This window comes from Ambystoma mexicanum, chromosome 11 (genome assembly GCF_040938575.1).
Source record: "Ambystoma mexicanum isolate Mex_15411 chromosome 11, UKY_AmexF1_1, whole genome shotgun sequence".
Classification (NCBI taxonomy): domain Eukaryota; kingdom Metazoa; phylum Chordata; class Amphibia; order Caudata; family Ambystomatidae; genus Ambystoma; species Ambystoma mexicanum.
The window spans coordinates 1407504008-1407531770 of record NC_090934.1 but is presented as its reverse complement, the minus strand read 5'-3'; the positions used below and the strand labels follow the sequence as shown (position 1 = coordinate 1407531770).

At 41.3% G+C, this 27763-nt stretch overlaps 1 protein-coding gene across 1 annotated transcript in view; it reads left to right on the top strand.

Annotated features, from left to right (window-relative positions):
- Positions 1-27763, top strand: part of LRRC28 (leucine rich repeat containing 28) — a 379410-nt gene that overhangs the window by 204813 nt on the left and 146834 nt on the right. The window contains exon 6 of the mRNA XM_069625051.1: positions 2754-2960. Within this exon, the coding sequence (XP_069481152.1) occupies positions 2754-2960 (207 nt within the window). The remainder of the gene's footprint in view (positions 1-2753; positions 2961-27763) is intronic.

Below are 27763 nucleotides of genomic sequence, written 5' to 3'. Positions count from 1 at the left end.
TGTAGTGAATTGGTCGGGCTCTTCCCAGCCAAAGGCATATCAGATTGGCCTCGGCTGGAGAAGGGTTCCCTGTTGTATGTAGTGAATTGGACGTGCTCTTCCCAGCCAAAGGCATATCAGATTGGCCTCGGCTGGAGAAGGGTTCCCTGTTGTATGTAGTGAATTGGTGAAAAGGCCACTGGAAAGCAGTAGAAGAGAATTGCATTTGAGGTAACCTTGTTAAATACTGCAGCAAACAGTAACATTAAAGGCAACACTCTTAGAGGGCAAATGTCTATCATAAGTATTGTATGCAGATGTTGTCTGACACCTCAAGTCTAGGCTCTGTGGCTTTCCAGCACTCCCTAAGTGTATTCAAGTGATGACCAAAGTGGCTGTGGAGGACAGTGTTTCAGCCATAAAGGACCATGTTACAATGAGAAGAAAGCTGCAAGAAGCTACAGGCGTTCTTGAGTGAGGGTGACGTTTGGTTTGTGGCTCCACTGGAGTGACTGGAAGGTCTTCAGACCTGCTTAGGAAATGGTAGATTGGGTGGGGGGATTGAATTCCTCTTGGCCCGAGGCTGGGCACTCTTGGACGACTGTCTGCATAATCGAACGTTGTCTCCCTGCTCATCCTGGGCTGCAGTTACCTCATCCCGATGATAGATAGCGTCAGGATAATACTAGGCTTAGAAGTATTGTAGACTGTGATCCAAAATTTACTTTGGGTGATGTGATATTGATATTTTATTTCTATCGTGCTCGTACACAAGTGTTTCAGAGCGTGGCAAGGGAGGGGGACAGGGGAGAACAAAAACAACTATCTTACTAGGCTCAGTGACATTGAGTACGTGCAAGTGCATGGGAGAGGGGTGGGGAAAAGTGCATGGAAGGGGGAGAAGTGGAAAGTGCTGAGCAAAGGAGAAACAGATAAATAATAATAAATAAATAAATAATGCAACAAACAGTGGTAGTGCATCCAGCAGTGGCAAGTGCTGGGTTTAAGGCAGCAGCCAGGGTAGGTCTTATAAGTGCAGGAAGAAATAAGGGGCTGGGAGGGCCTGTATGGGTACAGATACAGACCCCAGTGCAAGGTGTGGCCCGGACACAGTGCAGGAGGGTGGCAGGGTGAGCAGGTACTGCTTTACCTGAACCGAGTGCTGCTCACTTATATTTAATTAATTGCACATGTGGGGAGCGCCATTGTCTGCCTTGTACAAATCGACATGACCACTAATGTTTTGCTAGTTCTTTTTTTTAAATTATTATTATTTTCATTTAGTTTATACAAAACTTTTTTAAAAGAATTCCCATCCCCCCTCTTACAGAGTGTTATGAAAGCCGAGTCGTAACAAAATACTACCGACTCTCCGGGTACTGAGGCCACTGCCTTGCTACAGATGACCACCTCTTATTCACCCTATGATTCCAACTTTCCCAGACACAGTTCAGTTAAGAGGATTAATTTCTATCGTACCAAGGTTTCTGGGATTACTCTTTATCCCCTCAGCTTCCTTAACACACCAACATCTTACTTCTAGACAAGCTCCATCCTATTTATCTGACCTTTAGCAAACTTTCAAGATTTTGTAAAACGTTTAACCCAAAAATGTCTTTTTCACAAGGGTTATAGAATTTTCGCCATAGGTCTTCTCCGCATAAGGTGGAGTATTGGTGAACTAAGTTTCCTAAGTGCAAGGATCTCAGGTCTTTCAGGGTTTCACAGTACAATGTGAGATGTTTAAGAGTCACTTGCTGTTTATTGCAGAAGCGGCAACTGAGTGTCACTGTCATTTTCCGAGCTCTTATGGCTTGACTTACTCTGGTGTTAATTAAGTTCAGTCGAAATTTTGCTAGTTCGTATTTGCAATGGTATGCATTACACAACACAATGTATCATAACATGCGTGTATAACAAACCAAAGTTCTGGCCCAAACTAATTGAGGGAGAGGAGATGAGTAAACCTACATGAATGATCTCATAAAGAATTAAAGAATAGAAGGAAGTGAAGGCACAACAGAATCAACACCCCTCTCCCACCTACCCCCCACATCAGTACAGAAGGAAGGGGTACATTAAGTCACTATAGTAACCCCTGTTCAGGGAGTCAGAAAATGGGTCTGACGCAGGAGAAGTTGCCTATGTTCCCAAGGAGTTGCCAAATTCTTCCCCTGAATGCCCCAATAAATCCTGGTGGCAGTGCATTCACTTTCTTACTGCTCTTGAATGTTGGGTTGAACATGTGTGGGCTGCTAAATTGGCACGAGTCACTCGAACTAATTTGTAAATGCTGATTCTCTTTATGAGCATAGCACACCAATTATTACTTGCCAAGACTGAGTAATCACTCGCCAGCGAGTAGGGGTGAGTGAACGTTGTGCGGCCTGGTTCCTGTGTTATCAATGCCCACTGATGCTTGAGATGGTCATTTTGAGCTATCTTTCTTTTGTTTATAGTTTACTGTATTTTGAATCGTCGTTTAAGCAACCTTTCTGCATGTATTGTAATAGGCGGTTCTTTAATTGGCTTGTGGGCGTCCAGTGATGGTCACCTGGGAAATGGACACAAGGGGGCGACATTTCCCCCAAAAATGCACCCTTAGTAAAATCAAACACTTTCCCCAAATATTCTAGGATTGGAGTTTATAATATAAAATTAAACCCCTCCTAGAATATTTGGGAAAAGTATTTTAGGGGTCAGAAAACAATTCTCATTGTCTCATGGAACCGGCTTGTGAAGTGGGTGTTTTATTGAGTTTTCTTTTATTTTAGAAATTGGGAACCTGAAGGAGCTGCAAACGCTTGACCTTTCCATCAATCGCTTGATAACATTACCAGAGAAACTGCACCTATGCCACTCGCTGCAGTACCTGACAGTCGACCGCAACCATCTATGGTGTGTCCCTCGGCATCTTTGCCAGCTCCCAAGCCTGAACGAGCTATCCATGGCTGGAAATCGTCTTGCCTTTTTGCCGCTTGGTAAGTGACTTTCTCTTCTAAGGTGTAGCATCATGGACATGACGAGGAAGTACAGTTTCACACTGTAAAATTGTAGGTGCAATCGGCCATTTTATGTAAAAGATACTCTTCAGACGTCATTTTAACCATTTTGACTTCCAACTACTTCTAAGTGTACACATTGACTCCCTTTCAAAAGTTTCATACAGATGTGCATTCAGCATGTCCTCAGAGAAATGGGCCTCTGCCTTTCACCAAAGCTGACACCTGAGGTTTTCTGCAGCAGCCACTGGCTAAACTGTTTTGTTCAGTTTATGCGCTGTTTTCTCAATGTTAGAAAATGATGTTTTGGTAGTGAATGAATTGGAATAATGTTTGCTGCTTCAAGATACCTCTGATGCTGCTCTGGCGTAATTCTAGACTTGAGAATTCTGTTTGTGTGTCATTGTGAGCCTGGGCTTCTGCAGTAGGCCCAGCCTAAAAGTGATCTTTGTTTTCAAACACACTATAGAGCCTCTATAGTATGTCTGCCCAGGTGCCAAGGCTCCTCCTAGTAACCAACCATAATTACCCTTTTGTTTTACATTTTGCTTTGCGACATAGCCAAATACTTAATGAACACTTATTTTAGGTTTATTGTCCTTACAGATGCATATTAAAACAATTAAATTGCATATATATCTAATCTCCTAAAATACCTTCTTGATGAGCCATTGTGCAGCATAATTCACGTCACGTTTCTGCTATTGAGAAAACCTAGTGAATAATCTAGATCACAAGTCACTACTAGTGCAAGAACAGATCATTAAGAAGCCACCAGAATACTTCAGGGCAGTATAACCTGGTCACTGGGTTAAGTGTGTGCTGTACACATCCCATTCAAAACATGTTATTTCTAAGGTGAATTAAGTGGAAAATGAATTTAATTTGCCATTAAAATGAACATTAGTGGACTCGAAGATCAGAAGTCATCATGCGAGGGGGGGTGCGACCAGAAACCAAATGATAAAGAAAGGAAGCAAAGGAGGTTGAAAAAAACCTGGCGAACCCAAATACTGACTGTACGGAAGACGCACTGAGACCGACAGAAAAAGGAGAAATTATAAAACCTAAACCAGATCTTGAACATGGTGAGAAAGTAAGCCTAGAATGAAATGAAACGCACATCCTCCATTAAGCATAGAAGAGCACTATTCTCACCGGCGATCTCTATAAGAGCACAGGCTTGTTGCAAGTTCCCGAGGGCTTTGCATACGCCAACTACGTGTACTTTATAAGAGGAACACTGAAAGGGGATTTGAGAAGTGTTCGCCTGGCCTAAAGGTAAGTCGGATGATGCAGGAGCCCCTCCAGACCAGGAGAGTAGCAAAGGAATGCTCCTTTATTAAGTCTTTGTTACAGATGTAGATCTGATGTAGGAGAGAGAGAGGTAACGAGCATTCTTCTAGTTTCTGTCTGTGTGCCATGCATCACTGCAGGAACCCTCAACACAGTGCATTCCACCTGCATCATACAATTCCAATGCATTTCATGCAGCCTCTAAGCTCACCGTTCCTAAACATACGTACTCAGATCATTAGGCATCCTGCTTCCTAAAACAAGCAAGAGGTAAATGCTAGGCCTGTATGATTCAGACAGATAGTAACTTTTTAAAGGTTGCCATGACACCCTTATGTGCTGACTGCCACCCAGGACCTGGGCCCTGCCACGCCTGAGCACAGCCGCTCACAAGATAGCATAAAATATTACCTAACAAACTTAACCCGCCAAGAAAACTAGCAACCTTGGCCAGGTACTGCCACATTTTGACATTAACCCTCTCACATCTAAGCACATACTCGCTCTTATCCAAAAAGGGGAAACAGTACATACTGTAACGCTCTGTATCCTATCCAAACTAATTAGCAGAACAAAATACAAAGAAAACAATACATGTGAAGACAAACTCACAACCACTCCCCACAAGGAGAACACATAAAAGTAGGAAAAGGATGGAAAAGATACTGACACGGCTAAGATCACACAAAAACAACCGGCAATAGAAAGAAGTAGTGCATGAAAGAAACAGAGAACTACAAGAACAATAGGTAAGCTGCTCCTAGTGTCCCTATGTTAACTGTCAAATTAGTTCAAATGTGTTCTTATAGTCAGATTCTTCTGTTGCCCCTAAAGGACAGTACACACAGTGTTTCTCAAATCTTGAACTCTCAAAAACTACCAATTTATACCACAGAGAATCTCTAGATTATTCTTTCAGATAAGAGATCGCTAGCACTGTTCCACCTACACATAACTGCTGGACTGGCACACTATCAGTGCTAGCTATTCCTACCTCCTTCAATTCACCCCGATTAAAAAAGAAACTACTGTGGAACGTGCACGGAACGTGCACTGCTCCACTCCTATCTGCTGGCAGGTACACCAACATACTACCTTACTTCCTTAACCAGACTTTCTTATAATTATTTCTCAAAAATCAATAGTGCAGGCCAAAAATGGAATGTATCGCTGTAGCTGTGCTCAGATCATGATCATGGGGCTGAAAGTCTTTCATTTAATAAAGTAGAGGTTTGAAGGGCGAATAGTCTCCAAGGAGAGGAAAAGCATCTGGATCAGATGGAATTCTCCTTCAGACCCATATAACGACCGGATAAAGGTCTGTGATGTAATTCTGTGTAGAATCTTTAATACGGTAATTAGACTGGGTATCGTCTCTCCCATTCATAAAAAGGGGGACAGGGGCGACCAAGCAAACTGTCGGTCCATTTAGCTTTTAGACACTGTGGGGAAGATATTTGCAAAAGCGGTTCTATCCCATTTGCGGATTTGGGCCAAAGAGAATGCAATAATAAATGATCTTCAGGTGGAAGGTTCCAGAAACACAAGAGCCCTGTCGACAGCAGTTTCCGATGTATTCCTGCTGATCCAGAAGTACACCGTGCTCTTCAAGATGAGGTTGTATGCTGTTTGTGGATCTCAAGACCGCTTTCAACAGTATCTCATGGGAACACTTGTGAAGGATTTTGAGCGAAAGAGGAGCCTCCGCAGATGTTGTTTGGTAATTAGTGACTGTATACTGGAATAGGGCCGCTGTGCGCTTTGGTTTGTCCGCGATCCAATGGCTTCTTTCGATGTGGTGAAAGAGGAAAGACAAGGTTGTGTCCTTGCTCTGTTACTTTGTAATATATATATTTATGAGATTAAGGTTTTGGTGCAGAAGAGCATGGATCGCCCCATTTTGGCCCAGGATAAGTATCCTACTTTATTTTTAGCTGATTGTAATTTTATCTTCTTCCCCTCAAGGTCTGAGAGAAAATGTTAATATATTTTTAGATAAATGTGAGAGAGTTGGAATTGCAGTTAAACACTGCAAAAACGAAAAACATGTTTTTTAGGCCACAGTTCTTGAAGTATAGTAAGTTAGACATCTATGTAGATAAAGTTAAGTTGGAACAGACTTTATTTTATGATTACTTGGGAATTCGATTTAACGAGAACTGTGGATGGTCCTCGCAGGTTGTTAAAGCCTTGCTGTCATTTGGGAAAGTATTGGGGCTACAAATTCTTTTTTTTTTTTTTTTTTTTTTTTTTAAACATGGGAGCGGTGCAATTTCTCCGGCACTTGAATTATATCAAAGGCAGGCAATCCCAGCCTCTGCTTTCAGAGCTGAATTTTGGGAATACGCCAGCCATCAAACTCTTAATAGAATGGAAAAGGTGTTTCTGAAGGGCCATCTTCAGTTGCCACAGAACTCGCCTGCAGCGTTTCTGCATTTGGAATAGGACATCGGCCCAATTGGGGACTTGGTGGATCTGAAGCCAGTTTTTTATTGGTTTAAGATTGTGGAGTATGGGAGGTCTAGGGAAGTACTGGGATGCATTGAAACATGTGTTAAGTCTGGCAGAGGGGGGACAAGTATTCCCTGGGTTGCACATGTTAAAGTACAACTAATGGGATTAAACGAAGTGTGCGTTATGGGAAACGCTTGAAAATATTGATAAGTCTGTTATACCCAGGATTAAGAAAGCAGCTGCTGAAAGACAACAGGAAAGGATGATAGAGGCTGCTATAAAGCTCAAACTGGGCTTAGATTATCTGGAGGGTAAATGAGATTATGGTTTTGAGTTACCTTGACTACATGTGCCCGGTATCTGAAAGATCTTTAAATGCCCGATTCAGGATGGGAACTTTACCTCTGGCCAGCTTTACTGAGTCTTAGGGTTTTGCAGGGATCTGGCATATGTCCCCTATGCTGCGAGTTTGCAACGTTAACTGCTGTACATTTCCTGTTTTTCTGTGGAAAGCTGAGAGACTTGAGAGACTATTATTTCAGACCATTACTTCTGGAGTCTGGGGTACGTTCTACTAGTAAGGCTGTAACATTTTTGTAGGGACTCTGTTGTGCATCAGGTTGTATTCCCAGTAGCCCGTTATGTCCATAGGGCCTGTATAGTGAGAGTGAGAATATTGGAAAAGAGGGCGGAGAGAGGAAGACATGTTTACTCAGTGTTGAAAATATGTTGAGTAGATTACGTTTCTCTTTAAGTATTATTGTGAGGCTGTGAGCTTGCTCTCCTCCACTTAAAGGTCAAAGTTTTGTCTCGTTTTTAATTTATTTTATTTGCTTAGAACTGATGGGCAATGCTAAATGAATTCCCTTTATCTCCACAATTGGATTTTGAATGTGTTTTATTAAGTATGTGTATGCTTTATGGTTTTAACACCCAATAAAGTATTTAATCGATTTCTCAAAATCCAGACTTTTTTTTATAACTGCTGCACAGGTACACACATCTAACGTGCTGCCTTATTCCCATAACCATAATGCCAGAGGAAAAATGACGACTGTAATCGGAACTTGGAAGACAATGTGTGCACAAAAAGGGGGGGATTGTTCCCATACAGACTTATTTGGATTGAATAAATCACCAGTGACTTACCATCCCGGCCATGCAAAACGTCAATACATCACATTATTTAAGCAAACAAAAGAAGATTTGTAATTAGTACAGTTAAAAAAGACATTAAATGTAATTAAATTTGACTCGGGTTCTTTGTGCCCTACCTGAAATGTATGTAAACTGTTAAGCAACCAACCCCAGCAGGTAACTAACACAGATATGCCTGCATGTATTTACCTTTGTTCATTTTTTATTTAATCTACGTTATCAACCATTTAACTTTTCATTGTTTTGTCTGTTTTGATTGTCTATTTGTATTCTTGAAATCCTTTAATATCTTTTTTGACTGTAGTAATTATAAATCTTCTTTTGTTTGCTTGAACACTTATAAATACATCACTGGTGATTTATTCAGTTTAAATAAGTCTGTATGGGAACAACCCTCCTTTTTGTGCACTTATTTCCATAACCAGACTTCCTAATACTGCTGCAATGATACACCGCTTTAAAGCTGGAACTATAACTGACTATGCCATACTCCTAATATCCAGATGTTGATGTGTTACTCTGTCCAAAAATCACCTTAACACTGGAACAATTAAGGTACTGCAACATTTCAATAACTCTTAGGTTGCCAAACCCAAAGGATTCTACTAATGGAATGCTGTGTACACCTAAATATTAAATAAATGTATCCCTTAAACCTTCTCATGCATAATTAACTGCAAACCTACTGTGAGATTCTTAGACATGCATTCAAACATTAGGCAACCATGGTGATCGAGCATAAAATCCTGTGCAACACTAAGGTGCATCTTATAAACTCAACCGTTCCACCTTATTTTGCCCATGCCATACTCATCTGCATGCCATATTGCCACTCAACATTAATTCATTAATCATAATATCAAACTTGCATTACATGGTACAACTTGCCACTGACCGTTCTGTTATAGCACTCATATAGCGATCCAATACATAATGAAGGCATTAACATTTGCCACACTCTTGTAACTGATGAACCTAATGTTTTCTTTTTTTGAAAAACATCATTATACCATCTTGTCAATAGTTCTGGCAATTATCACATTATTTAAAATGCATAGTTATCAACATTCTCACTATAAAATGCATCGTCACAACATTCTTGTCACACAACTCGCAATTGAACCTCACAGTACTATTTAAAAACGCATCATAATGAATGTTCATTGAAACAATGTGTGCAAATAGACTTCTCATGTATTAAAACAATGTGTGCATAATAGACGACTACTCTCACACAGCTGTGCCAGTAATGCAGCTATCACTTGCAACATTCACAACATATCATTTTTAGCAATCCTTATTCCAGTCCTCATAACCGATATAACCCTTGCATGGTCCTTAAAAAGTATCCAGTGATTTATGACAGTGTAGTAAAAAAGAGTTATAATCAAAAAGTAAACAATAATCAAAAATACATAAAATGTATTGGACATTAACTACTTCCAGACTTAAAAGGTACAATTGATACAAAACATATGTTTATACCATAAACATGCACAAACAATGAATAAAGCGCAGATCAAGACAGACGGATTTATCTCTTGGCTTGAAATGCCAAGAAAACACAACCACTCAGTCCCACTCTGGACAGTATGCATATGACTAAGTCACAAATAAGAAAATAATAATAATTCACATAAAAAATATATTGTAGTATGTAAACATTTCAGTTCCAAGAAAAATCTTAAACCAAAAAAGCTGTGCATGTTTCTGTTCTCACACTGTTATTGCTGAACATTCCTCAGGAGCACATTACTTAGTCTAAATGACAAAAACCCCAAACATTAAAAAAAAACTAATCAGGTGTTGTTGCATGTATCTGTAGGCAGATTCCTTATTCTCTTTGGAAGTGGCACACATACTCTCTCCCGGCACTGTAATAAAATCACCCACAAAATACCCAATTGTGCTATCCATATGTTGACTGAATTCAACCGAAACCTCCCAGTAGGTGCAAAATAAATGTACCTAGTGGAGAGGGTTCAGCAGGTTTTCCAATTAGTTCTATAATTGATTAGTTGCTCATCATGAAAGGTCCTTAGAACCTAACAAATGATACACAAAATTAAGAAGTGTATTATAAAAACCTGTTTCCATCCCACGGTTCCTGGCTACATATGACGGAAACAAAAAATGGAGGACATTTTCCAATTTTAAGTATGGCACACAAAACCCATCTCACCTTGTGAACGGTCTTGGCTTGAGTAGAGCATCTTCTCACGGATACCTTGGATCCTCTATTCGGTCACTTTCTGTGTGGTTCCAGTCCTACAGTGAACGCTCCCTATCAAATCTGTGGCTCAAAAAAACCTGTATCAGTGCAATCAGTGCATTGGCCACGAGTTAGGGAACCGTCCTTTTTGTTCCCTTCACCAGCATTTTAAAATTCACAGTTATACAGACATTCATTCTCTGGAAAAAAACTAATCATGAGTGACCAGACTTGTGATATTTTGGTAATGATTCTGACTCTTATCCTTCTTCTCCCCTTAAGCTTTCTTTATTTTCAAGTTGCACCCTTACTCTAGGGTTTTAATCTCCAAAAAGAAAACACCAGACAATCTATTGAATAACAGAAAAAAGGAACCACAATCCTTAGTAATGTCTAAATCTAATTACTGCTTTTTGCACAATGAAAACGTTTATTTCTTTTTTTTTCTTTTAACATAAAAATATTCGGTATTGCCTACTGCAGCAGACAAGCTGTCTCAGTCCTGATTCATCGTTCCCATTCGTGTCCTGACTTCCGACCTATTTGGTACGCAAGTCGCTTCTGCTGGAGAGTAATCCTCTCTGTTGGGTCACATGACCTGTTCTGCCACGTGACACTGATCGCAAAATGAGAGGAGGAAACGCTCTTTATTCCCCTCTCTAAGCATGTAACCATCGTGGTGGCCATTTTGAAACATTGTGCATAAAAGCACTAGAGCTTCCCAATCACCAAGGGCACTGGGACTTTTTAGTGTTAAGATGGTAGATTGACCCAAATTATACCCATACACAGATATTTCTTCTGGATTCTCTAATGGGTAAAGAAAACCTCTCAACGAACGAGAGTGGCTATAAAGTTTGGCAATCTTTGCCATTCCGCATCATTCTTGGACGCACACCCATTTCAGCATAACGTGAATTAGCTGTGGCTATTATAATAGTTGACTCTGTTTACATTGCGCCACCATATAATATCCAAGTATCATCTCAGCAAATCACATAAAGGTTCAACTACTTTTTTTAAACAAACGGACAGTTAATACATTTGTGGCATTCAATCCTAATGTGTCACATTTAGTGAGAAAAATTAGTTCTTGCTCCCTCTTAAATAACTTTTATTCTCTTATTGGCAACTTGTATTTGTACTACTGTCCATGAAAAATCTTCCCAACCATGTTGTGTTTCAATAGTAAGTTTGATCAAAGGAGCTTGCTCGATTTTGTTCTTGATGCAAATCTGATGCTCGAATATTTGTGTTTTGATCTTATGGTTGGTCTTACCAAGATATCTCCAACCGCACAAGCACTTTTTCATATACACAACATGTTCCGAGTTACATGTGGTGAAGGAGTACTGCGTCCAAGGTTTTCCCAAACCAATGTATATTTCGTCTGAATTTTTTGTCAATTTAAAAACACCACATTTGCTACAGGTATGATGTCCCTTTACGGGGTTCATACCCCACAATCCATTTAGAGATGGAGCTTTATTTTCATCTTTTTTCATCAAATGTTTACTCACTGTTTCCAATGTATAAACTTTCTTTGTAGGCAAACATTGGTATTTCAACCCTCTTCTGTCGAAAAATCTTCCATTCTTTACAAAACAATGTTTTTAATTTTCAGACTATGATTGGTAAATGTAGTCACGCACATTAGTTGTGAGTTCTCTTTTTTCATGTTAGTTTCTAAAAGAGCTTCTCTATCGTTGTTAAATGCTCTTTTTGCAGCTCTTTTCACTAGTTGTTTCGGATACCCTCTTGATTTAAGTTTATTGGACAGAGTATCGGTTTCTTCCTCAAGAGTCTTTTGTTCTGCTATTCCTTTTCAGGCTGCAGATATTGGCAAAAAGGAAGATTATCTCTTAAATGTTTCACATGAGGCTCGTGTATTGCAACAGCAAGTTCTTATCTGTCTCTTTCTGGATGGGCTTGAGAATCAATTTCCCTTCATGATGGTATATTGTAATATCCAAAAAGTCTAGTTTAGTGTTGACTTTTAGTCATGATTAATTTAAGGTGACCATGCACCTTTTTCCGCCCGCTAAAACAGTCTACTGCCATTTCCTCTGGCCTTTCTATATCACAAGGATATTGTCTATATATCAAATCCATTGCATGATGTATTCCTTAAATGGATTAGTATCCATATAGATATTTTTCTTCTCGAAACTTTCCACACATAGTTTAACGTACACACTGGCAAGGAACATGACACTTAAAATGATTTAAATTGACATTTTTATGGTGCTGCTGTCAATTGTCCTTCTGGTCTGCAGCGGCAACAGTATACATCACCAAAGAGCAAAAGTACAGGTGAAATTGAAATAAAACTCCAAATGATCCTTGTTACTGCACCAACAGGTTCGCAAATAATTAATCCCTGCACAGTTCCTTATAGAAGCACCGTAAAATGGTACATCAAGGAAGACTGACTCACATCACAAAAGTTTCATTAACGTCATCAAATAAGGATATCAGCCACTGCATCCCCACAGTACTTCACTTCTCTTCTCCGGGATGCCGGTGCATCATACCAAGTACTCAATACGGTTGCGATCTTCTGCCAATCTCCGTGAGGCTCACATTTTCCAAACATGAAAAAAAACGTAATTGTACAGCACGTCATCAGGCGCGGAATGTTTACAGGACCAGTCCTCTGATTTTGCCGAACACAGCAGAGCAACAATAGCGCCTGGCCAGCCTCTGTGTTCCAGCAGCAGCAAAGCTTGAACGCTGGGCTGACGGCCAGGCGCGCAGCCATCACGGCTCTATGGGCACCATCCAGGCCCTTACAAAAATGTCCAAATTGCTCCTGAAGTCCCAAATTTGTTCCAGACTGTGTCCTTACAACCCTTGCTGCTGGCGGGGACCACACATCCCAGGATGCATCAGCTCAGCAATGCAGTGCTCTTCATCTGCAAAGTAGAGAGGCCTTTGTCCTCCCTGCTACCATGTCAGCAGGGACCAACTCGCCAGTGGCCTCCTTCTTACTCCATCCTTAGGTCCCAATACTGGCACCACAGAACTTCGCTGGACCACAGCACCTCTCTGGTAATGACTAGACTTTCTTCATGTATCCAGGACTGTTTCTGCATGGCCCTCTCCACCTTTGGACTTAAACTTGGGTTACTTTCCACCAACTCGTCCCCAGTTGAAGTATTCTCCTTTTCTAAAGGTATGATGATGCTGGAACTACTCCAGACCAGGTAAGTAGCAAAGGAATGCTTCTTTATTAAGTCTTTGTTACAGGTGTAGATCTGATGGAGGAGAGAAAGGTAGCAAGCATGAATACCTTTTGAGGCCTAACTGGGGGCAGTGTACGCTGTGCAAAAACACATGTATTTCGGGGCTCTACTGTCCATGGCAGACTGCTAAAGCAGTGTTCATTGGCTTGAGCATTTTGCATAAGTCTTGACATTGCACATTTGGATTGGATACTAGAAGGCGCTACAGTGTTTCCTTCCACAACCATATAGTGCCTTTGTTTAGGTTTCTATATCTTGTAAGTAGTATTGAAATTGTGTTTATGGTGTTCCGATGTGACATATTTTTCGCGGTTACCTGCAGATGATCTTAGGTGACTGATCGTGTTTCTACTTTGTTTTTTATAGTATCTGTTGAAGTAGTCTTCTTTACTGTTGTTTGCATAAAGTATTCACAGGCTATGCACTGCCTAATTAAGAGGTTTCTTCCATGTTTAGGATGTTTTTCACCAAAATAACATATAATTACTTGGTTATTTCTTTTAAGACCCCAAGAAGTTACACACATAGTATTTTCACATGCAAGTCCAAAGACTTTTTTCGTCTTAACAGAGGTCGTTTGTTTGTTTCTGGGCTTTGGTTCAGGCGTGCCGTGTATAAACGCAGGGCAAACAGTACTGGGGCGTGGGGGGGGTATTAAAAGTAATATAACATTGTATGTAGGGTCTATTGAAGAAAGTATGGCGACTGTTTTTTTTTTGGTGTGTGTGTGATTGTAAATGCGATCAAGAATTACCAGTATTCCATAAATAGTTAGTACTAACTGCATTTACTTACTTACAAACCTGCAAAACTTACTTACAAAAATCAAAATGTGTCCAAGTGGTATCGACATACAAACAGTATAAATAAAGTGAGATGACTGCCATTATGTGCTTGGGTTGTTTTGTACATTAATTAAAAACAAGTATACAAACGCACACCTGTAATTTAACAATCTTTTATGAGCTTTGTCAACCTATGGCAAAGCCAATAAGTGAGGCTTGACCATTGTACATAGTGAACATTCACAAAGCTCGACCAAGTGATTCCAATACTAGTCCATTTCAATGCGTCATTTGTGATATTTGATAAAGGTTTTACAAGGATATTAACTTTGTTTTGATCCTCAAAAACGCCTCTCTGCCTAAATTTCCATGTTAGTTCATGCCCCCTTGTTACCGCTCTCTGTAGTGCACTTTGATGTAACCACTTTAAAAATCCAAATGCATAAATAATGGTCATGGAGTAACCTGCTCCACTGGATCAGGGGCAACTAATTTTCACATTGATGTTAAGGCACCTTCGGAGACCTGAAAACCTGGCACTTACTTACCTTCCTTTAGGTGTATTGCACTCATGCACTACGAAGCATGCCCTGTCCTTTTGAGGTGCATCCCCTGGTCCGTGCACCACGCTCCCACCAATAATGGAAGCCTATCACCAGATTGAATATCTGTCATCATAGAATAGTTAGCATTTCTTGTGGACAGTGACAGAGATGTCCAAGAGCTGGAAGAAAGTTGTCGAGACCTGAGACTTGGTACTTGGTGCACCTTCTGTCTAATGCTAATATGGGACTCAAGGCTGTAAGCTACGTCTGTATACAATCGTCCTGGAGCTGTGAAGCGTGTCTGCAACAGATTGTGTGTCCTCAAGCCTGCGCTTTATTTACGCTTCCGATTTGATCTTCTGCCATTGGGAGTCCAGTCTGAATATTTGCAGTGCATGTAGTCCGGATGTTGGAATGAGTGCACACGTGTTACTGAGCTCCTTAACATATTGTCTTCATTTGATGCATTAGTATTTTTCAGATCCGGCACGATTTGGAGGTGCTCCATGAGGGGTCTCATATTTTAAGATTGTGTTGCGCTTGAAATGGATTTTTCTGTCTGGTTTTAATAGATTTTAACTTTCAATTTTATATTGTGGTTTGTTGTGTTGCGCTTTTATGGACATGTATGTATCATCCAAAAGATGTGTACGACTTGTATTGTTGTAAAACTATGCACTTTAAGACGGTAAATGACAGTAGCATAGCTAGAAACCAGTAATACAAAATGTCAATCATAGCGGTAAGAAAGAAAACAAAACTGATTGTCGGGGGTGGAGTCAAAGCAAAGGAGATGCCATCGGATGCCCCAGTGTCTGCAGTGACCTGCCCCAGAACAGAAGGTAAATCCCCAGTCTCCCACCGCAATCATTTGCTGTCGCCATAGCCCATACAAGAGGGTTTTACTGGCATGAGGGTAGTCCTGGTCGCTAACCTGTCCTGACGCGCTTCCTATCTATATCAGCAACTCCACCTAAAGGATGCTCAGGGGGCGGGTTTATAAAGATTATAGACTACGTTACGGCATTCCCCGCTCCAAGTCACAAACCCTTGCACCAGGCTATCAAATGGATTGTAGTTTGTGGCCATTATGAGTCACTGCTAGTTTCACCATCATCACACGGTGTCCACGTGTCACTCTGGTTTTGGGAGAATGTCGCAGCACTTTTGCAGCCTTGATTTGCTCTGGCTAGGCCAAGCCACAAGTTGATACCTCTGCTGGCTGAAGGGTCTGCCCCAACGCCAGAGCGTACGCAACGCAATCTTCTGGGCACCCTGGCAGAGCTCTCCAGACATTAGAGCTGCACTCCTTGCTCCATTCTCCTGGCTGCTAGCCACTGGGCCCAGCAATTGCTTTGCTCAGGCCATGTCTGTGCAAGGCTGGAACGCCACCCCTCCACACCATTCTACATGCTGCCAATCCACCACGCAAGCCACCGTCTCGCAAGATGCAGTTTCTTCCTGTTCGTCTGTGCATTGTTTGTTGCAGTCATTTTACTTCATGCATCAAAGGTTGACCCATGGATTTTCCTCCTTGCTTCTGCTCTCAATCCCAAAGTTCATAACCGAGAACGTTGGCATCTTTACCAGTTTCCATGGCAGCAGGCATTGAGGTTGTAAACGGGAAACTTTATCTTCGTATCACAATAAACGGAACCAACAGATTTGGGAATTCAGCTAAAGTAAATAAACACAATCTCAAAATTGCCAAGTGATGCAGGAAAGACGTGTCCGATTGTTTTCTAGCAAGAATACTTTTTTATCCCCAATGTATCAATTTTGAAGTCTGTCTGGAAACTATTTTTAAATTGCAACTGTTTTTTTTATTGCCCAATTCATGCCATCTACATTACCATCTGCTGGGGAGAAATACATCCAATGGAACAGCTGCAGCAAGCCAGAAGCTGACTTTACAGCAGGTTACAGGTTTGAAATGAGACATGGATTCTTCACCAGTCTTGGGAGAGTTAGTTACTTCACCTGCACTGCCAATGATTCAGGACACTCTGAGAAGGAAGACTGCTACTATAGCGAAAGCTAAAAGTGCCCCACATCAGCGGACTATTGGCATTTAGCAGCAATCAAATATTCTATGCATGGGAAAACAATAGGACTCGATGACACAAGGTTTTCTGGTGGTCATTTATTTTACACTAGCTAACCCAGTCTCAATGGTATTTTTTGAAGTGCGCTTTGTCACGTGTGCCCTCCAGAGACTTGCGTGGTTTACAGAACCTTGTCCAACTGCTAGTCTAAAGGTTGTAAAGCCAAGTCAAAATGCAAAAACTGGATTATGACTGACGAGTTGTCCTCCAAGACGCAGCCCAAGCACATTAAAAGCTACACGTAGTCCCCACTCCTAATGTTTGGAGATACGCACACTTGAGAGATGACATGGCAGTACTTTACTTGGAGAGTTGTAATGCACTCTATAACGTACTGAGGAAGTGGATGGCTCATTAAAGCTTTTTGTAATAAGAATATCGGACGGTGATTAATTAGCACTGCCCTTTGTTCTGTTCTAGTGTTCACAGCGATGGGTGCAATTTGCCTTCCTTAATTGTAACGCCATAGGACCACTGTCCAGTGTAATCCAAATGCCTCGATTCCTAGGGTCCGAGACGTGGTTATGCGCAGGTTTCTTGTTGGACCAATGAATTGATCCTATGCGGATCACTTTATGCCCGTGTATCACTACTCATCACTGTCAATATTGGCGGCCCTAGTACACAACCCAGGCACCACTACTAAGAGACTTGTAAAAAATATGCAGAATGTTACCTCCAATTCACGCAGCTAGGGTGCAGTGCTGTCATTAAGCATGATTTGCTTGAGCCGGAAGAAAGACTGTAGGGCAGCATGAGCATCTTTGCGTGATGTTAAACTGTGTTACTATAAAATGCACCCGCTATATTTACGAAACAGCCAAACGGTAACTAGAGTAAAACCAAACCACACAGGCGAATACACTGCTTACCTACTACTGCAATGCAGAAGGGAACCTCTTATCTCCACTCTTCAAACTAGTTTTTTCTTAAATAAAAATGTATACAAGTTCTTCAGCTGGTTGCACTTGGTTTATTTGTTTTGCCATTGGACTGGGTGCATGGAAATACCTTCAGTTTTGGGTTTCCCACTGTCTGATTTCCAACACTACCAATATTTACCAATTATTTAAAACATAGCAATAACACGTTGTTAGTATGTGTTTTTTAAATGATTGCCACAGACAAGAGATTTGGGATACTAAACTCGTACATTCCAAGATTGTGTACTCCGGTTCTCTTAAATTGAAAACATCAAACTGCTTTTGTAAGTCAAAGCCAATTGGTGCATATTTCACTTAAGGAATAAGTAAATGTGAGGCGGAATCCAGCAAGGTGTACATTTATATGTATATGTAGAGCTGTATCTATAGATACACTGAAAAAGCCTTATTTAAGGGGACATTATGGTTGCAGTGAAGCATCTCTTTCATAGTATTCTTTCTGTCACCATGTCCATATGATGAAATTGCTGATGTCATGGGTTTCTGGTATGAGCAGTGCATGGTGGATGCTCAAGCAATTGTTAGGCAGCTTTCTGTATAACTGCTTAATTTGAATGGCTTGTAGATTTTTGCTCTGCAACCACAGCATCTCCAACAAAAACATGAATTTCCTTGGTTTCTGAAACGTAAGATGAAGTGACATCCCTTCAACTAAAGCTTTGTTCACCGAATTTCAGAGGATATTAGAGCTGAAGGTTTTTTATGTTTATGCGCTGTACATAACCTGTAAAAAGCCTAATTTTTACATATAAAACTTGACCATAACCTTCCTTTTAACAGCATTTTTTGTAGTGCACATTATTTGTGTTGATATGCGCTGTGCACAAAGTATGTGTGTGTGATGCCCCAGGAATGGCCTAGTGGTCACTTTGCCCCTGAAGTGGTTTTATTGGAATGTGTGATGAGTGTGTGTTGTATCGAGAGTTTTGTGTTGCACTTTATTGCCCCAGTATCTGCAGATTTGGACAGCATCCTAACCGGATATGGAGACCGAAACTCCCCTGGCATATCCTTACCTACCCTAGGTTGGAAACATGCCCATTTTTATTTCTCCACCTCATTTTTACACACCATATCTGCAGGTCCTGCATTGGATCAAAGGATCTACTATGGCTATTTCAAAATGTTATGGCTCATCAGCTATTCAGGAAGCCCTAGTCTGGGACATGAAGGTCTGTGAATATCTGCAGACAATATAACAAATTCTCAATGGTCTGCCATCACAGTCTGCAAGTAAATCACTCTCCAGTCTTGCTATGACTAGATTGGCTTACTTCAGCGCCAATCGAGTACCCAAGGCTGTCCCCATCATTTGGAGATGAATATCCATACCAAAGATCAATTCTGTGCCCTTGGCATAGTGTCTGCAAACCTCTGTGCCATGGATGTGGGGGAATGCTAGTTTAGAGTCACTCCCGACCCAAGGTTACTAGTAATGTGCTCCTTGGGAAGGGGTCTGTAACATCAAGTCTGTTCAGTATGAGTGTTGTCCTGGATGTAGCTAGAAATCTTTTATGGAGGGCTTCAAGAAGGGATTCCCAGTGAGTATGCCTGATCGGTTCCATGTGTTAATATCCCTGCAAAAATATCGGCATACAAAAATATTGTCATATTATTGCAGCAATATTAAGGCATGGAACCTGTGGGGGACACCCCCGCAACCCCTGCATTATTTTTAAAGGAGCGGGGGACACCCCTGCAATCCCTGTTCCCAAAAACCCCCAAAATTATCCCCCCCAAAAATAACGCCTATGGCCGTTCCAGACGACCATATATACGGCGATATTTTTGGTGGGGATAATATGTAGTGATACTGCCTGATCCAGAGAACATTGGGATGTGCAGGGTGTGGTGGTGTTTCACACATGTTTGGTGGCATGTAGAATGTGCCAGGTACTGTTGTCGTTTATCGGGCACTGAATGAATAATTATTTTTATAGCACACTCAATATTGGAGACCAGTCTCTAAGCGCAGGACCGGGATTCGCAACTCTGTGTTGTCTTGCTTGGATGAACGCGCTGCCACTGAACTATCCATTCTGCTGAATGTGCTCTGTTATCATTCCTAAAGTTCTCTTTTATTATGTTTCGTTAGTGGGCATTTGTATAGCGCCTTTCACCATTGGTATGGGCTCCATGCGCTGTAGGTCGAGAGTCCTCGGGGACCGGAGTCAAGGAAAGTGGAGAGAGAGAGAGAGAGAGAGTGTGTGTATGTGTGTGTGTATACAAGTATGCGTGTATATCATTTGCGTTTTCATGCACCTTTGTGTAGCCTTTTCAGAATCTTGCTAGTGTGGTTCCTGCATGTGATGAAATGTTAATTGTAACACTTTGTAACACTTTGGTTTCTGCTCAGCGACTTTTATCTCTCCTTTCTGTAGGTGCTGTTTATAGGACTGCTCAATGGGGTTGCTGTTGGTACTCTTGTTCAGAAGGGAATTGCCATAGCATTTTGGTGCTGGACTGCCCATGTGGGTGGGACAAAGACTGATATGTAAATGGATATTTCCCATCTGTGAAAGGTACAGTGAGCAAAAAGCAGATGGCTGTGAACTCTCAAAGTGGGGACAAAACTACAGAACATGTTATCATGCAGTGTTCTTTCTGGAGAGGGGCGCCTGCTACCTTTTTTTAAAAAATGTGTTTGTTCAGTATGTTGGATGTCTGAAAACTTTAATGTATCTGTCCAGTTTCGAGTTTCATCCAGTTTCCAGAGTCAAGAAGTAATTTTACACGTCTTTGTTTCTGTCCCAGTTGTTAACCATTCCATTCCTTGCCTGGATGTCTGGTTTGTCATGAAATAATGACTTCAATTAGAATAGCCAGACGAAAGCTTTGTGATTCCTGTACATTTTTATTGTGTAAATAGATTTAGAATGGCAGACTGTGTCACTGGGGTAGTACTGAATGTTCTGCCTTTGTTGGGGTGTAGTTTGAGAAGTTGACAATGAAGTCTTGTTGAGGAGTGTCCCTTTTCATGGCTGTCACACTGTCGTGTGTTGCTGCAGTATTTCACACTCCCAGTCTCAATGTGTCATGCTTCTTAGTTGTGCTGTTTAAAAGCGATTCTCGGAGTCATTTGTAGAGGATTGGAAGGTGTGTGTGTGTGTGTGGGTGGGTGGGTGTGTGGATGTGTGTGCGCTTGCGTGCAGTGCATCTGCCTAAAATATGTTGATCCCTTGATCCAAGAAGGGAAAGTAAGGAGGATCTATGAATACAATCGGATGCAATTTTTCAATACATCAGGTGACTTGAGCAGACCTTGCATCTTAATGAAACATTATCCAAATTAATACTCACTCTTTCCACCCATAGAGATTCACGGGCCACAACATTGAAACCTTAGACTTCCTATCAGTTGCTCCAAGGCCCCTTCACCGGCAGTTGACTGACAAATCACCAACTCCATTGGCCCTTGGGGCAATGGTTCATTGCAGTACTCACTCCAATTCAGTTCTATCAGCCATTCAAAAAAGCCCCACAAGCTTCCCAAAGAGTAGTGAGCGCCCCCATCCCATGTCTCTGCTTTTTTCAAGAAACATGATTTCTGTATGGTGTCTGACCCCAGCCTTGTCACTCTAGCCTTTAACATTTTACTGACTGTCCCCCTTCCTTATGGGAAGGGGGAGCAGTACACGCCCTATATGTGGATGCGTGTGCCACCAATAATCTCCCAAAGGGATCAGCCTGCAAATGGCTCACTCTTTCCCAACCTGACCACCTTCTTCGAGACAGTGACTAGAAATGGTGAAAATTGCGTTGTTGGCCTCAGAAATACAATGGTCCAACATGTAACTTACTGTGCCTCCTATACTTAGCTTCAACCTAGAAGGGCATTGAAGGCAGTGGACTCGGTTGAAATGGACATACAACGGCTGTTCCTCTGGCCTACCAGTCTTCAACAGGAATGCACTAAATATGACTGACACTACCCCGTCCCTTCATGACTTCCTTCCTGAGAGCAGCCGAACCGGCCCTCTTTCTTTCTTCTGCCACCAAAATAGTTCAGTGTGCGCTTTCAGACTGCAAGACAAGGGTCAAACATTTCAGTGTAGACCTATTTGTGGAAAACTATAAATTCGGAAAACAGATATGAACGGATCACGAATTCCAGAAGGGACATTAAAAAATGTCTTGTTTTGTTGACAGATTAATTTCATATCTGGCTTAAGAAGTGATCAGACGATCACAAAAGCTTGCAAATAAATTACCTTTTTAGCCTCGCAAAGTTTTTTTTTGTTTTTGGCTCTACTATGATTTATTCAGATCTTAATTTGGAAATGCAACAGTTGCATGAAAGTAATTATTTAAAATACACATGTTACATTCCTAAAGATATTGCATCCACTTTGGCACTGTAAGGCTTATGTTGAGCTAAATTATTGTTTCTAATGGTCATAGTCGCAGGTACAAAATGTGCAACAGCAATGCAAATATAATATAGTGAGGCAAGATGGTAAGGAATACCTTGTAATGGCACTATGGGCAGGTATCCTTGGAGACGAGCGACAAACCTGATGAGGGACCCCGCGGCAATCTGTGAGCATGTGATTCCGGGAATTGACTCGATGTAGACGAACATCTGTGGTGCCATTGGAGCCAGCCTATGTACCAGTGTGCCTGCATAACAATTAACTCCCCTGGGCAAAGAGAGAAGAGAAGGCGAGCACGAGTGAACGCACCACAGAGTATTGTGCAATTGAAGGCCGCATGGAAGCTTAACCCGTAGAGGAAAGCACCTCTGTGTGTGTGTAACTTGGTGGCCATTTTGAGAAAAACCAGCATAAATAACATTGGAAACATGGTGGTCCTCTTGGAGGAGTAGTGCTCCAGCAATATATATTCGAAATTAATGTAGTTGCTGCAAACATTACATAAAAAACACCAACAGTGAAAAACTGGCAGACTGCCTCTCACAGAGCACCCTTCAGAGGTTTCCCTACCCAATCCTGGGGTAATGACAATACCATGGAATGATTGGAAACAATATTGTTTTAATTAATTGAATGCAGTGGAACATGAAGACCTCCGTCCTGACAATAAGACATCTGTATTGTTGGGTGCTTTGGGCCCAGAAGGGCAGCAGTATAGCGAAATGCCCCCAATTGCAGAGGATCAAGGTGTAGGAGACATGAATGTATATGAGAATGCACTTAAGCAACTGACAATTCTACTCTGAAAACGTACATAGCCATTCATAGATTTAACTTTTATAGCAGGAAGCGGGAACAACATAAAACGGTGGAAGAGTGAGTATGCAAGTGCCTTGCGGAACCTAGCAGTTTCGTGTGATTAAATGTGAGGATGGATTCTGATGAACTCGTCAAGAACCAGATCATAATCCACACTAATAATTCAGTCACGCAGGAGAGGTTGTGGATGTGTGGGAATCCCACAATGGAGGATGCTATAGTCATATCAAAGAAAGTACAACACACGCAACTATGCTCAAACCATCAAGGAAAGGAAAAGGGCGACAATACAGGAGCTGCCGGGACAAATGAAATTGGTCAAGTTAGCTTGTTGGAGTTGAAGAATAAAACGGGGGTCACCGAGAAGATCAGTTTGAAGCAAAATGCAATCAAAGGGGAGAAGAGAAGATATGCAATGCCTGCAGAATATGTAGAAAAAAATGTTTTCATTGTAGAAAACTGGGACATTTCGCAAACTCCAATGTGGCTGGCAATAAATCGTAGAAACTAGAATGAAGGGATATTTTGCAGCCATGTGCTGGAAGAAAAGGCGAGTAGCATGTGTACAAAACTAAGGAGAAAATCGTTCTGATGAGTGTTAAGGGTGCTGAATGCCACGAAAGATTATTTAACTATGAGGTGTCCCAGTTGTGTATGTATTGATGGCCTTCCAGTTATTGGTGGATAGTTGCCCACTGTTCTCAATCATAATGGAGAGGATGTTGCAGGAAAAAGGGCTGAAGGTGATCCTACAGAAGTCAGACATCAAAGACTGTGTAGTTTTTGAAGGATCAAGAATTAATATGATGGAATGTTGCAAGCAGTGGTGCAGTACAAGGGCAGGATGGTTGTGGCAAGAATGTACACGGCAAAGAAAGCAGGGGAAGTTATGGGTTTCCGAGACTAGGCTGCTTTGGGAATTAACCTAGACCCGAGGTCAGATGAACCTGTCATGTTTAGAGGAACAGTTTTGTGAAGTATTTATGAACCAAATTGGTCGTTTGAGAGTATATGTGCATACAGTAATACGGAAGAGTGGTGCAGAGCCAAGTAGTCACAGATTACATGATATTCCAATATCTATTAAAGATGATGTGGAGAAAGAATTACGGGGTATGGTGCAAGAGGAGATAATAGAACACATTGAATCAGTAGAATGGATCAGCCCAATTGTAGTTGCGAAGAAAAGGAATGGAAAGATTGAGTGATCTGAAGTAGAATATTATAGTGGATAGTTCAACAAGGCTAAATTGTTTTCGTTTCTGGATCTTTCTTTTGCATAACGCCAAATACCGCTAATAGAGGATAGTGGGGCCGTTACATAATTTCTTGTTCCTTTTCTATTGTTCCGATATCGCAGAATGTCATTTGGACTAGCGTCTGCAGCAGCAGTCTTCCAAAGAGTCATGAGTCACATGCTGAAGGGAATTCCAGATACCTTAGTCTACCAGGACGATATCTTGATAAATGGGAGAGATGCAATTGAGCATGATATGCGGTTGCATGAAGTGTTAATTAAGTTGAGGAGTAAAGTTCTGACCATAGAAGTCAGCAAATGCAAGTTCAGGGCAAAAGAGGCAGATAATCTTGTCCATGTGATTAGCCGTTAGGGATACAAGCCACGCGAGGACATCATGAAATCACCCAAGGAGGCACCTGTTCTGACAAATAAGGATGAAGTACGCGTATTTTTGTGGATGGTGGAGTTTTACAACTAGTTCATACATGATTTTGAAGACAAAAGCCAACCAATCAGTAACTTGTTAAAAAAATAAGTAGAATGTGACATAGAGTGGAGAGTGTCATAGAGCGTCATGATCTTGAGAGGACGGATATTAGTAGCTCCAGAGAGTGTTCAGGATAGACACATTCATAAGCTCATGAGGGTCATCCAGCCATTACTGGCACGAAATGTTAAGTTACAAGAACATTATTGGTGACCTGGTATTAATGTGATGGCGGAGAGGAAGGTAAGGGAGTGTTGGCCATGTCAAAGCTCTGATAAGAGTATAAAATGGCCGAAGTACGAACGTATGCTTATTGCACCACCAGGAGGTGCACGAGTACAATTAGGGACAGGCATATTGGGACCATACCATGATCTGGGACGCAAGAACATTTTTGGTTGTGATGATTGATTATATTTCAAAGTGGCCGGAGGTCAAGTTGGTGAGACAAGCGTATAGTAATGAGATTATAGGTTTCATGGAGCACGTATTTAAAGAAGAAGGGTATCACTCGGAGATGGTGACAATGGTTCTTGATTTATGAGTGCAACAAGAGAGGAATGAAGTGGAAGTTTACGTTGTTTTAGCACCCACAATCCAACAGACTTGTTCAGTGAATTAACAGAGATCTAATTGGAGCAGTTGAACAAACAGTGAGCAATAGTATGAATATGAGAGGCATTGACAAAGTTGTGCAATACTATGGTGGCATTGAATGGAGTTAGTGCGATCACCATTTCTATTGATGCGAGGAAGAGAAGTTAACACCAGACTCAAGTTGTAGTTGGGTCAACAAACTGCTCCAAAGGAGGAAGTAGAGAGGGAGTTGTTGCTTCAAGCCTAGATGAAAAATGTAATAAGATCACATATCCAGGGGCGTGGGTGAGGATTAAAAAAGGTATGCATGTAATGAAGTAAAGGGCAAATATTTCAGAGTTATGGACGATTTGCTCAATGCAGGGAGGTTAGAAGATGGATCCATATGGATAAGGTTGTCAGTGGAAATAAGTGTAGAGGGAAGAGTTGGGGTAGAGAGAAGGGACCACTTTTATATGTCGATTTTCACGAGGAGAGTGAGGATGGAGTGAATTATGATCATCATGAGCATGAGAGAGACAAATGAAATGAGAACGATGAGACATGGGCGAATCAGGGAAACTCCAATAAGATTTAGGGATTACGTTGAGAAGTAAGGATGGTCATGCATGATATCATGAATGTGAATAATATGCAGTGTGCTCGATTATAGCCAAATTATTTTTCATCTGGTTACCGTTCCTGTTTACATTAGCGTGGGTGATGTGTGATGTTTGAGTTATTATTTGTATGAGGTCACATTGCTGTAAGTTTCACATGTTAAGTAGGCCCCCTTTGCATGTTTAACCTCTGCATGTTGATTCCCAACTCATATTGTTGATTGTATTTCCATTAAGGGGAAAGCTGTGTGGTATCTGATAGAATGTGATGACAAGTTCCAAGCTGACGTCGATTTGGAACCCAAAAGCTTGAGGGGAAGGGGGTAGAGAGGAAGAGGAGAGGGAGCAGGCAGAGCTGACCTGGAGGGGTCCATTTGTACGAATAAACCACACTTACCTGCATCTGTACCTGCAGTGACGTTATTCTCACAGAGACAATAAATGCCACCATTTGTTTGGGCCATCTCAATAAATAAATTAGTTAAAAGCACGTCCCATGTTCCCTTTGTAGTTAAAGCATAAACCCAAGTTATCCTAAACCTCAAATGATTGTAGTGTAGATGAAATAGCACTGGGACGTGGGTTCATTATTTTAGATTAAAACACTTTTTGATGTATTATTATTGACCGAGACCTGTCATATGTAGTAGATATCCACGTAGTTTTGCAAAGCATTAGCTGTTGTTGCTATCCGTATGGAAACATCATACATCAATATTGGAATACTTAGGGCTTCAAAACAAGGAATGTCCAGGGTTACTCCTCCTAAAATATTCACCAGGGAATTTGTATATACAATTCAAAGAGGAAGGGATCAAGGACACATCTTTGGTGCACACCCTTCTCTATTTTAATTGTCAGCCAATTAACCTTCCTTGCCATATATTAGACAATGGTTTCTATGTGTGTAGTTCCCTCAGGACAGGGTTTATAGCCTTAGTTTTTCCCATTTTCTCTAAGCTTTCCCACAGTAGGTCTCTGTTATGAAAGTCAAAGGCGCATGTTGGATCCATGAAGGTAGTTGGTCAGACATGTGCATCAGCAGTGACACTCAGCCACCGACAGTGCTTAAAACCCAGCTCCGGTGCTAAAGAGGGGGGGGGATCTTCTCCTCTGGCCACCTGAACGTTTGCCAACACGAAGACCAAAGCTCACCAAATAAGTGGTGCATGTATGCATCAACTTTATTCGAATTATCCAGTGCAATTCATTAAAGTAAACAAATGCAAAATACAGTTGCTAAAACAAGTGAAATAAAAACAGAGGGGTCACCAGAATCAATCTCAGTCATCACAAGTACATCATGGTAGTAACGCGAGTACGATGACTCAAAGCATTTCATATGAAAGTAGTTACAGTTGACGAAGCCCAGGGTTCATTACACGTTAAGAGGTAAAAGCAGGATTGTATTTCCTAACATTAAAACATTTCAAAATTGGAACCAAGGTAAGCATATTTAGGACATACAAATATAAAATGTAAGCTTGTTTCATCGTTGCTTGGGCAGAAAGGGCAGCATCTATTGAGTCTTGGGTCCCGATTCTTCCAAGTGACAGCCGGTGAGTTTAAAGGAAGTAATTTGAAGCATAGCCTCGCTATAGCCCAGCGTGGTTCATTTCTTTTTTTCAGGCTTATTCCATTCCAGGGAGTACCTCGACTTTGAGGGGTCTGATGGACCTGGGGTGTTATCATCCTGTTAGACCTGGGTATCCTCTGAGGCCCGCCTGACTCAGGCGGGGCAGGTGCTCATGCCGAGATCCTGCATATGGCCTTAGCCTTAGTTTGATTTGTTTGTTTGTTTCTTTATTTATAATGCGCGCCAGACCCGAGGATATCAGGGTGCAGGGTACAAGGATATTTTCAGCTTATGGTTACATGTTACAAACGATACACGGATATAATGCAATTAAGATTTGATTACAT